The following is a 12935-nucleotide window of genomic DNA, read 5'->3' on the forward strand; positions in this document are numbered from 1 at the left end:
CAAAACCTTTCGGAAAATCATCTGAAACTTACGGATCTAATACTTCAGAAGTTGCAGATAGTTGCACTATACTTGGAATCGTTCACATAGGTATCACAGATTTTTAGTAAAAATCAAGTAAATTTTGCGTGTGAATTTTCTCAAGTAACGCTCTTTTACCGCTCATGCCGATATGCCGATTGTCCCCCGACCGTGCGCAGATTTTTTTCCCAGGACAAACGTGTGGAATCATCTGCACACGTTCGTCCTGGGAAGAAAAGATACTCAATCCGCGCTTCGTGTACAAACATATGGACACGCGTCTTGGAACTACAAAGAATGGTTCCCCAATCCGTGCTTTGTGTACAAACATACGGACACGCGTCTGGGAACTACAAAGAATAGTTCCCAGACGCGTGTCCGTATGTTTATATACACAAAGCGCGGATTGGGTATCTTTTCTTCCCAGGACGAACGTGTGCAGATGATTCAACACGTTTGTCCTGGGAAAAAAATCTGCACACGGTCGGGGGACAATCGGCATGAGCGGTAAAAGAGCGTTAGTTGAGAAAATTCACACAACAAATTTACTTGATTTTTGCTTAAAATTTGTGATACCTATGTGAACGATTCCAAGTATAGTGCTATCTGCAACTTCTGAAGTATTAGATCCGTAAGTTTCATGATGCGGAGAGTTTCAGATGATTTTCCGAAAGGTTTTGATATCAGTGGTGCTGGGGCCAAGGATACGGAGTGGATTGGACCGATTTATGGGGCTAGGCGTAGAGTAGCCTTGCTCAAGGCAGTCGAATAATTCACTCCGAAAAAAAGACCGCCGCTGTATAAAAATCCACCCGTATTCACTGTGCGTAACATCTCACGACAAGATGCCCCCGTACACTATCCGCATGCGGAGGCCGTCAGGCCGACAGCCTTGTAGGGTCTGTGTTAAAGCCACTGACCTCATTACTATAATAAGCGAAGAGTTCCCACGGTCAGCTCATTACCATAATGCCCGCGAAAGACGAGACATGTCTACATCACACACCACCAGCACGGACGCTCAGCGAGCATGATAGGCGTGCGTGATTGGACGTCAAAATGAATAATTCATTTGCCTCACATCCTGTGCTGTCTGATAGGTCTGATGAAAGATATACATATTCATGGCTGCATACTAGCATATCCGAGAGCCCCCCCCCCCCAATTTTTTCCACTTGAGGAAATTTTTCAATACAACACATTTAACCCGGAAGTTACAGACCCGACAAGGCTGTCGGCCTGACGGCCTCCGCACATGCGGTTAGTGGTACGAGTGCGGATGACTTGTGTGCACAGTAGTCGTACGATGTGACAGTGTGTATACGGGTGGGTCATGCGGTGTGATCACACGCACCACGCACAGGGTATGCGGGTGGGTTTACAGCGGTGTCTTTTCAGAGCGAATAATGCGACTGCCTTGAGCAAGGCTAGGCGTCGAGAGCAAAACTGAACGCCAAGCAGCAACTTTTAACACAAGCTAATAATTAAAGGGAACATTAATGCTTCAATTATTTGTTTATTTATTTGTTCTCAGCTGGCCACATCTCATAAACAATCTCCTAAAGATGAGCAAAGTAAACTGTTCAAAACTTCTAAACCACACTGTCTCTTTTCAGAGCCAACTCCCTCAAAGAGATATTATACATGGTTTTACCCGCAAGTTTACTATTTAGTGTTTATAATGTTGTTACTGCTTATTTTTAACACTATACACGAAGCTTCAAACACCATTTACAAACATCCTTGTCTGTTTTTGTTGTCTTTCTTTCAGTCGTTAATCCTTGCCTAGATACAAGTCTTTGTACCGGTGTCGAACGTTATTGTTCACCTGACCACAACAATCAAAATGGTTTTACATGTCCCTGCCAAGCTTATGACGGGTACATTCAAGTAGGAGACCAATGTCTACGTGAGTACTATGAGAGTAATCAAGAATTCATCCGACTCGTAGGTTTATTTCTTTCTATTGCTTCACATCTATGTTGCTGCGCTCAAAACCCAGTGCTTCCTGAATCCTTTGTATGGATTTAGCTTCACATGGAGTCAGGGCCCAATTGCATGCCAAGAATTTTGCGTTTATGACTGATAGATAGACACGCTTTACAGGATGTTGTAAGCTCAGGGCCACTGTGTATTAAATACCCAGCCTATAGGGTCCAACAGTTTCAGTTTCGAGAAGCTGTGGTATTGGATTATTTTGGAAGAGGGAGGAAGGATCCAAGTATATCACTAAAAGGGGCTATAGAGTTACCCCATAGAAAGTTAAGGCGGGATTCTGCTAAGATTCGGTAGCGGAATCCCATCAAATTCCCACCGGGATACCATGTGAATCCTGCAAAATCCTGCAAAATTCTCCCACAAGTTTTTCTCGCTGGAATCCTGGTAAAATATATCACTCAAAGGAGCTAGAGTTACCCCAAAGTCCAAACAGAATCCCATCGAAACCTAACCGGGATTCCTGCCATCTGGGATCGCGCCAAATTATCCCACAATTTTTTCCCGCTAGAGTCTCGCCGGTTATACCGGTAAAATTTTCGAAAACCTAACGGTTTGTTTTTTGCATTCACTTCATCCAGAGCGACCGTCATTAAGAGTTGTGGTCAAAACGTTGACTGAATTCTTTCCTGCCTTTGCCAACCCAACTTCAGCTAGATTCAAAAATTTCATCGCAATAATGGAAAGCGTGGTAAGTTCAAGTGCACTTATAAGAGAAATACTATGGAGAAAACACCATTGCAATCCTAGTCGTGAATGCAACCTGTATGAACTACCTCAATCACAATGTGTGGTCACATACGCGACATTCTGTGGAGTTATACCTAAGCGCAACTGTATCAACAAAATAGTTGTTACAATGCAGACCACTCAAAATGTCATGTTACCAGTGTACCATCTGTGAATGGTATCCTGCCGAGTTTTACTTAGCAGAAAAATTCCTTTTATCAAAAGGACCTAGTATTCATCGTAACATTACATTGTACACATTTATTTAATTGTTGTTTGTCCTGTGCTGCATAGTGTCCCAAACTCATTGCTGTATTTTCTGGGTCATGCTGTATTACAATTAAAGTACCAAACCAATGTATAACATTGTTTTTGTTTTTAACCAATCAAAAAAATTCCTAGCGCGCCAGATGTTTTGTTTTGGCGGGCTTGTTATTTTACCTTTCACTTCGTCACTTAGATGTTGATTGAGTCTGAGTACAATCTAACGCAATATTTTCTCTCTACACATCAGGCGGATGGATAACTGATTCATATATGTTGTCATTGTTCATATTTTATATCAGCTTTTATGGAGGCTCGACGAAAACTCGACGACATTGATGGCTGAATCAGTAACGGGTTCGCTGATCCATAATGGCAGCGCAGTGGTCACAGCAACAATTTTCTACCCTGTTGGAACCATTCCACCCGAAGCTGCTACAGTGTATGTCTTGGCCTTGGAAGCCAACCTGATTGATGACATGGGGAATTCAGTTCCAATCAGACAAAATTCCGTCACTGCACAAGGTATGACTTGTTTGTTGCTCTTACTATTAAAAAAACAAAAACGGAGCATTGCTCAAATAAGTATAACAATAACAACAATGATGATAACTTTTTATTTTTATTTGAACGTGCTCCGCTTCTTAAGTTTTTGGAATTCATGGGGAACAATAAAAATTCTTCTTAAACTTACAGCAAATTGGTGCACAAAATGTTTCTTCATTTTCTTGTTCAGCCTTTAATTTAAAAGAAATAACAGTTGACATCATATTATAAGGTCTCTTAATAATTTCTGAATTTTATTTTTGTCCATTCATCAGATGCATCCATAGCCTGCACAGTTGGCTACTGTCAAAATGGCGGCACTTGTACCCGAGCTGGCATCTTCCCAATGTTTACCTACAGTTGCAGGTAACTATTTACTTCTTTAGTTTTTTGTGCCAGACGCTCAAGGCCTGAAGGCCACTTCAAGGTGTGGGCTACAATTTTTGTTTTGTTTTCAGAGGCTGTTGCCACCTACTGCTAGGGCTGAAACAGGGTTACCCCTTTTACAGTCCATATGGACGTAGGCTTGGGTATCATCAATCCGAAGCCTGGCCGGTAGAGCAGAAAGCACTACCTCCCCAATTTTACAAAGCAAGTGTCACGACCGGGATCTGAACCCACACCCCGCTGATCGGGATCCCCACCCCATGGTCAGGCATGCCACTTTTCCATTTTTACCATTAATAATTGAAAAATACAACTACAAAATAGTTGAAATTCTTTAATATCCTCTTTTTTTGTGAAACTACAGTTGTATGCCTGCATGGGACATTCCAAGATATTTGACCTTTAAACCCCCTGTTTAGATCAGGTCAAGAGGCATTGGACACATGTACACAATTCTGAATGAATGAGTATATGGCAAAATGAAACCCAGGCCAAATTTTATGGCTTTGCTTACTGCCAAATTCTGCGCTTGAAATCACTATTGTCTACGCTAATAACTTGAGACCAATGTTCGATTTGATACAATCTAGAATTGCTCGCTCTTACTAGAATTGCTAGCTCTTACTTTCACCAATGTCACAAGGACACTCCGCACTAGCTGTGTAAGCAAAGAATGCCTTCAGAAAAACAAATCAATATCACACATGATTCAGTTTCTGATTCTATCATTTGATTTTGTTTTTCTTTAGTTGTCTGGATTCCTTTACTGGTGATCAGTGTGAGACAGACGTGACAATTACAACCCAGCCTACAACGCAGGCCCCAACCCAGACCCCTGATGGTAAGCGAAGCCACCTGTGCATTTCTCACTTTATAATTTTGTTTTAATTTTGTTTAAATGATCTTCAGAAACTCAGGTTACATGTAGATCAAAATACTTTTCAGAATCACGCCTTCATCATGCCTTGCCACTTATTTGGGGGGCGACTTAGGCCAAGTACACTGCAGTGGTAACGATGACGACGCAAAGAGAACGCATTCCATTGGTTTATTTGCTCCACGCAGAATACGCCCACACTTATTCAACCAATCGAGTGCGTTCTTGATATCGAGGCCTGTAAGAGGATGACCAGGCCTTTACATAGTCCAAAAAGTATGGCAAATCAGATTTTTGCAGGCTAAAGCCTGGCTCATTTTGCAACAAATAATTTGGAAGAGTTGAGATGTGCCCAACTGAGGACGAAAACTTTGCAGCAAAATAGAGCTGTGTTGTCAAAATAAACTTTGTGTTCGCATTGCATGAAGTATGAACCAGGCTTAAGTTAGGTTGAATAATAAATAAAACAAAATAATAATAATAATAAAAAACATTTAAACACATCAACAAAAGTAAGTCCCCCCCTAAACAATTCGCCATAACATCGTAAGGTAAAACATTTTACCAATACAACTAATTAAGAAATAATTCTATGACATGTTTCCTAAGTGTTGTGTGAAAATGAAAGATGTCCATGAATAGCAAATTTAAAGTCGTTGCAATAGTAATAATTTCACTGTTATTGTTTTTTTGCTCCTCAGCCGAGCCCCTGTCTACAGTAGCCATCGCACTGATTACTGTAGGTGGCTTCGTCCTCCTCATACTTATCTCAACCCTCTTCTTATGTATGTGTATCCTTATGAGACGTCAGTATGAAGAAGGTCGACCTGGAAAAGACTACCGAGCGAGAAGTCAATATTATGATCATCAACAAAACTGGGGTTTCGCTAGGGATGATAGTTATAGTGATCAGCTTTCGTCAGATGAGTCACAGAACTCTGAGACACAGAGGCGAATGAACAGACTCATGCAAGTTATGTGGCAGTCACCATACCTACAGAGAGTAAGTCAACTTGTAATCAGTACCTTGATGTGTTAATGCATTGCATGGCCACTTTGGGGTCAGAACTTGACCCCAAAAAGATCTTTAACACCCACAGGAAAATTGTTTTTATGAGGTCATCATGAAGCCTTTACTGTTAAGAAAACAGACGATCTCACATAATGCCCTGCTATTTGTTTCGAGAAGCTCAAAGCTAACTTTTCCTAAGCTTTGTTTTGCTCACAACATCAACTGTTGCCAAGGTCATTTAAAGGTGTCATAGTGTGTTGCAACCAATACAAACACCAATGCAACATTGTTGGTTGGAGGCGCCCTGGGTGCGATTACCAATTCATGCTGGGCGTATTTACTTTTCAGCAATGGCGGAAAAACATCCAGGTGGATTTCAAACCTTGGGGTCGAATCCACAAGATCGTAGGACTTTCAGCTCCAAAGTTTGCTAGACAAGACAGTTTTTTACATTATCAAAATGATTTTATATATATATATATATATTGAGTAGGGTAGATGGCCTTTTAGCTTTTGATCCAAACTGGACCTTAAATCCATTTATTTAAAAAAAGAGGGGAAAGGGATAAAGGGAAGGATCCAGAAAAAAAATACGGGAAAAACTACATGTATAGCCAATCAAAGTTTATATTTTAGAAACAACTGGTGGCTATATAGTTTAACACATAACTGTTTTTATTTGAATAAGCATTAAGAGAAGCACTCACAGAAGATTATCGCATTTGAGTAAGTGTGCTTCCATTGTGACTTAACTGATTTTGATTTTTTTCCCTCATCCCCAGAACCCAAATCAAGAATTCATACGGCCTTATGTAGTGACTGGAATGGAGGCACAGTATCATCATGATGCCATGGTAAGTCAAACTATCTATTTCAAGCATGGTGGCCGAGCGGTCAATCCGTGAACTGAATTCTTATGTTGTTCGATTGTTGGGGGCATGTCACAGTCATAGCACTTAAAGGCAGTGGACCGTATTGGTAATTACTCAAAATAATTATTAGCATAAAAATTTACTTGGTAACGAGTAATGGAGAGAGGTTGATAGTATACAAATATTGACTGCTTCGAGTGCTATGGTAAAAACTATGACTCCCTTGGTGATCCCCGGACCGTTCCATTTTCCCTCGGCGCAGCACAAGTTAAAGCAGTCAATATTTGTTTTATAACACCCCAACAGACTATTTATCATCCTCGTACACGTATCGTTCGTACGCGCGTTTCAGATACACAGATGCACAACTGATTGGGTTCGAGGTGGGTAAAAAGATGTCTGGGTACTGCACGCCGTGTGATAGTCGTCAGACTATCACACGGCAAACGATGCAACGATCTCACGGCCGCTGTCTAGTAAAACTAAGACATACCATGTGACGTGCTCTAAACCAATGAAAAGACAGAATATTTGTAAGGGGTGTTATAATTTAAAATATTATGAGAAATGGCTTCCTCTGAAGTAACATAGTTATCAAGAAAGAAGTAATTTTCCACGAATTTGATTTTGAGACCTCAAAATTTTAGGTCTTGAAATCAAGCATCTGAAAGCACAACTTCATGTGACAAAGGTTTTTTTTTCGTTCATTGTTATCTCGCAACTTCGACAACCAATTGAGCTCCAATTTTCACAGGTTTGTTATTTTATGCATTCTTATGTTGAGATACACCAAGTGAAAAGACTGGTCTTAGACAATTACCAATAGTGTCCAGTGTCTTTAAAGGGTTGAAACTAACTGTTCTTTATTTCTTTATATCTTTCCTCAGAGTGAAGACAGAGATACAGGCCTCGTGGCACGGAATCCTCTTGCATACAGAAGAAATTAGGCTTACAGGAGACTGGAGTGTAACAGTGCCTCTATTCACGCCCCACCTTGTGCGCGTAATTTGGGAGTTATTTTTGATAACACACTATCCATGGATAAACTTGTCAGCAGAATCTGTCAATCGACATACTATTACTTAAGAACTGTTAATACCATCCGGAAAACCTTTATCACATAATACTGCTCATCCATTCTTTGGTCACTTCTCGCCTTGACAGTGGTAATTCCCTATTATAAAGAGTTACGGAACACCAGCTCCACAAACTACAACTTTTACAAAATGCTGCCGCTCGTGTTTTAAAAAGAAATCTAAAAAACATGATCATACTACACCTTTATTGCAGGAACTTCACTGGCTACCCATTCGACAAGGAATTCAATTCCAAATTCTACTTATTGCATTTAAATCTCAGTTCGGCTTGACTCCGTCTTATATTGCAAATCTCCTTGTACCTTATGCCCCCTCTCGCACTCTTCGTTCTTTTGCTAAGTCCCTTTTAACTATTTTTTTCTGTACCGAAAGGGTCCAATGGCTTTAACATTATTCACTTGAACTGAAATTTACTGAAATTTTGGAAAGTTAGCTTTAAAATATATCTTTTGGGGTTTAAAATGTTGGTATGAAGAGAAAATATTATAAAACTCTGTATTTGTATGTATCTTATTGCATAGGCCACAATTTGTTGGCAGCTGCAACTGTAATGTATGGTAAAGCAATCAAACCGCCAAGCATTTTTGGGGGAGCTTTAGAGAGATTGAAAGAAAAACAATGTTTTTGTGGGCACAATTGAGTTCTTACCAACTGATTTGCACGTAATCTTGAAATGTACTGCAATGCATCTAGAGGGATATTTTTACATCTTGTGGCGGCTGGATGGCAATACTTCAAAATCAGCGCACAGTGTGTTGTTTGGAGCCAAATTGTTTGGTTTCAGATTGTACCCACTTTGCGCGCCATTCGCATTGCATAATGCGCAATTCCAGTTTGTGTGGACCATTTTCTACACTAAGTGAATTGGTGCCTCATCTGCTGACAGAAGATCAAATTATGTGTTGAAAAAATAAACCAAAATGTCATGCCTTGAAATCAGGGAAAACGCCACAATCATTAAACAAGAGCAATGTTTTTGTCTAGTCTTACCTCCTCCACCCACCCTACTTTCTGGATGTGAATCTTTAAACAGCATCAAATGTATATTAATTTTGTTTTTTACCCATATACACAGATGTTTGATAGCACTGTATAGCATTGTATACTCAGTACTTCGCCCTCAGTACTTCCTGTATAAAAATATATCACAGACATGTACTAGGCATCAAATGTATTCCTACATCTTTCAATCACAGACAATGTAACATGATTTATACACTTGTTTTACAAATTTGTGTAGAATAAAATAATGATAGGCCTATATTTTTTTATACAAATATTGAAAACTGACAAGCAGTACAAAATAATCTATTTTTACTATTTTTGGCGAGCTGCTTTAGCAGTATGCGAGCCTATGTAATACCGATTTTGTCCGTCCGTCTGTCCGTCCGTCCGTCCGGCCGTCCGCACTCAGTGGAAATGTTAAAGTTTTTGGTTTAAGTTTCAGTCGTTGAGTTAAGTTGTTCTTGGTCTGACAAGCCCAAGTGAGATTGTTATATATACTTGTCAGTCATGTTTTGTAGTTTTTAGCTATGTTTTCTACAGTGGCTGATCTCCGCCAACAAATAAACACTTTTTCAGTAGGGCGTTATAACGCCCTATACGGCATTATAACGCCCTAAATTATGGCGTTTTAACGCCCTAATTGAGAAATAGGGCGTTATAACAGCCTAATTTAACGGCGTTATAACGCCCTATTAGGGCGTAATAACGCCCTATAGCGCCCTAAATTACGGCGTTATAACGCCCTAATAAGGCAGTATAACGCCGTAATTTAGGGCGTTATTACGCCCTAATAGGGCGTTATAACGCCCTAAATTACAGGGCGTAATAACGCCCTAAATTCGACGTTATAACGCCGTAATTGAGAAATAGGGCGTAATAACGCCGTAAAATTAGGGCGTTATAACGCCCTATTATAGGGCATTAGTATGCCCTAATTAGGGCATTATAACGCCCGTAATTAGGGCGTTATAACGCCCTATATGGCATTATAACGCCCTAAATTATGGCGTTTTAACGCCCTAATTGAGAAATAGGGCGTTATAACAGCCTAATTTAACGGCGTTATAACGCCCTATTAGGGCGTAATAACGCCCTATAGCGCCCTAAATTACGGCGTTATAACGCCCTAATAAGGCAGTATAACGCCGTAATTTAGGGCGTTATTACGCCCTAATAGGGCGTTATAACGCCCTAAATTACAGGGCGTAATAACGCCCTAAATTACGGCGTTATAACGCCGTAATTGAGAAATAGGGCGTAATAACGCCGTAAAATTAGGGCGTTATAACGCCCTATTATAGGGCATTAGTATGCCCTAATTAGGGCATTATAACGCCCGTAATTAGGGCGTTATAACGCCATAATTTAGGGCGTTATTAGCCGTTTAGGGCGTTAAAACGCCCTACTGAAAAGGTGTTTATTTGTTGGCGGAGATCAGCCACCGTAGTTGTCCAATAATGTTGAAGTTTTTGGAATAAGAAAATGTTAAAGTTTTTGGAATAAAAAAACTGCTAAAGTTTTTGGAATACAAAAAATGTTAAAGTTTTTTTTTTCAGGCTCAAAGTCAAACATTGACATCTGGATTTTAAAGAAACAAACTCAAACTTAAATCTTAAACTTTTGAAATAATTTGTTTAAACAAAAATTAATCTCTCTGTCACAGGTTCCAGTTGATTGAGCTGAAACAATAAAAACATACAATGATCATAACTCCTGAGTGCAACGATGTACTGACTTGAAACTTAAGTCAAACATTGCTTCTGTCGTATAGATACATATGAAAATATAAAATCCAAAGAGTGCATCAATGGTTCCAGTTGAATGAGCTGAAACATTGAAAACCTTAAATGGTCATAACTTCTTATTGCAACGATGTACTGACTTGAAACTTAATACATTGCTTCTGTCGTATAGATACATATGAAAAGATAAAATTCAAAGAGTGCATCAATGGTTCCAGTTGAATGAGCTGAAACAATGAAAACCTTAAATGGTCAAAACTCCTTATTGCACCGATGTTCTGACTTGAAACTTCAATCAAATATTACTTTTTGCATGAAGCTTCACACGAAACAATAAAACTTAAAGAGTTTATCACTGGTTCAAGTTGAATGAGCTAAAACAATGAAAACCTTAAAGGAACCTGTTGCCTTGGGCCGGTCGAGATGGTCTTTGAAAAGCGCTTGTAACTGTTTGCTATAAAATGCATATGGTTGGAAAGATGTTTTAAAAGTAAATTACAATGATCCACACAAATATGCCTCAAAATTGCATGATTTTCCTTTTACCTTGTCGACTAACACGGTTGGCCATTTATGGGAGTCAAATTTTGTATTCCCATAAATGGCCAACCGTGTTAGTTCGCAAAGCAAAGGGAAAACCACACAATTTCGAGGCAATTTCGTGTGGATCATTGTACTCTACTTTTAAAACATCTTTCCAACCATTTATTGTAATGACGTACAGATTTAAAACTTCAATCAAATATTGCTGCTTACATGTAGATAATATGAACAGATGAAAACATTAAATGGTCTTAACTTCATACTTGTCAATGTCTCCACCCCTGTGACCATCAGTTGATCAGATGATTGGTTTTTCTGTCAGTCATTGGTTCTATCTGGCGATCGGCAGCTCGCCATGGCAGCTTCGCTGTCTAGTTTAATATTATTAATATTGAAAGTTATTATTTACTAAATTTTGAATAAAACAATTTATAGAAAAAGTATAGTGTTCTGTTATATTTTCAGGCACAATTTGACACGATTTGGCCTTGTAGATTTTTTCGAGCAAAATTTGACAAGTTCACAAGGCCTTATTTAGCCTTGCAGATTTTTTTCGAGCGAAATTTGACAAGTTCACAAGGCTATAGACTTGTAGATTTTTTCGAGCAAAATTTGACAAGTTCATGCATCGTATTACTTTGTTACAGGCGCTCCATACTTTATGTTAAGGTCAGAGGTCAAGTAAATAAACAAACAGTTCTATTATGCAACTAAAGTACTGGTGTCTGTCACTGCATTGATACTTAAGTTCATCGATCATCATCCAGGCTTAAACATTACAATTGGCGACGAGGATGGAATTATCGTAAAGTTAAAACATCAAACTTTATTTCCATCGTCATCAGGACAAGTTTTCGTGGGAAATTTGTGTCGAAACTGAGTAAGTTTTTGAGTACGTTTTCCTTGACTCTGTGCATTTCTTATCACACACTTTGGATGCGTGATCCACGTAACGTCACAAGAATACACCAACATCCTCATCGGCCATCGTCACATATAACATTGAATTCTCGCCAATTATGTCTGTTACAAATCTGCCTCAGTTCCCAAGTTTTCAGCATCATACTGAGCTATCTACCGTTGGTCTACGGTGGCAGAAATATGTGAAGAGATTGGATAATCTTTTCGTAGCGTTTAACATTACCGATGATAAACAACAGAGGGCGCTCCTCCTCCATTACTCGGGTCCAGAAGTCATGGGTATTTTCGAGACCTTGGGGACACAGGATCAAATTATTCGTCTGCCAAGGAACATTTAACTGAACATTTTTCGCCTCAAAGGAACATTGAGTATGAGATATTCACATTCAGATCTATGAAGCAGTCTGCTACTGAACCAGTGAGTGACTTTCACAAACGATTGCAAGAACAAGCACAAAAGTGTGATTTTCATGACAAAGATTCTGAAGTAAAATCTCAAATAATCCAGGGATGTGCCTCATCCAAGCTGAGACGTCATGCCTTGCGTGAATCTGAACTAACACTGCAGAAATTGTTGTCTACAGGCAGAGCATATGAGCTATCAGATATGCAAGCCAAATGCATAGAAAAACATGATCAAAGCCCTGTCACTGAAACCGTGGATGCTGCACAACACCAAAGAGGCGCTACGCAGAAACGACGTACCAATAAACCCGCAAACACAAACAAGTCTGGACAGACATGTCGCAATGGTGGAGGTAGATATCCCCACAAGGATCAATGCCCTGCTCATGGTATCATCTGTCACTCGTGTGGAAAGGCAAACCACTTTGCGAAACACTGCCTCAGTAAAAAGCAAGGCCAACATGGCAAACAATGCCATGTTCGAGATAAAGTGAACGTCGTTAACCAGGACAATGACTC

The 12935-nt window shown here is 39.6% G+C and overlaps 1 protein-coding gene across 1 annotated transcript in view; it reads left to right on the forward strand.

The window, feature by feature from the left end:
• Positions 1 to 9353, forward strand: part of LOC139942695 (uncharacterized) — a 65533-nt gene extending 56180 nt beyond the window's left edge. The window contains exons 51-58 of the mRNA XM_071939499.1: positions 1793 to 1930; positions 2598 to 2707; positions 3312 to 3534; positions 3831 to 3921; positions 4692 to 4783; positions 5521 to 5822; positions 6614 to 6685; positions 7591 to 9353. Of these exons, the coding sequence (XP_071795600.1) occupies positions 1793 to 1930; positions 2598 to 2707; positions 3312 to 3534; positions 3831 to 3921; positions 4692 to 4783; positions 5521 to 5822; positions 6614 to 6685; positions 7591 to 7650 (1088 nt within the window). The 3' untranslated portion in view covers positions 7651 to 9353. The remainder of the gene's footprint in view (positions 1 to 1792; positions 1931 to 2597; positions 2708 to 3311; positions 3535 to 3830; positions 3922 to 4691; positions 4784 to 5520; positions 5823 to 6613; positions 6686 to 7590) is intronic.
• Positions 9354 to 12935: the final 3582 nt, after the last annotated feature.

The sequence above is a fragment of the Asterias amurensis genome, chromosome 10 (assembly GCF_032118995.1).
Source record: "Asterias amurensis chromosome 10, ASM3211899v1".
In the NCBI taxonomy this organism is placed as follows: Eukaryota; Metazoa; Echinodermata; class Asteroidea; order Forcipulatida; family Asteriidae; genus Asterias; species Asterias amurensis.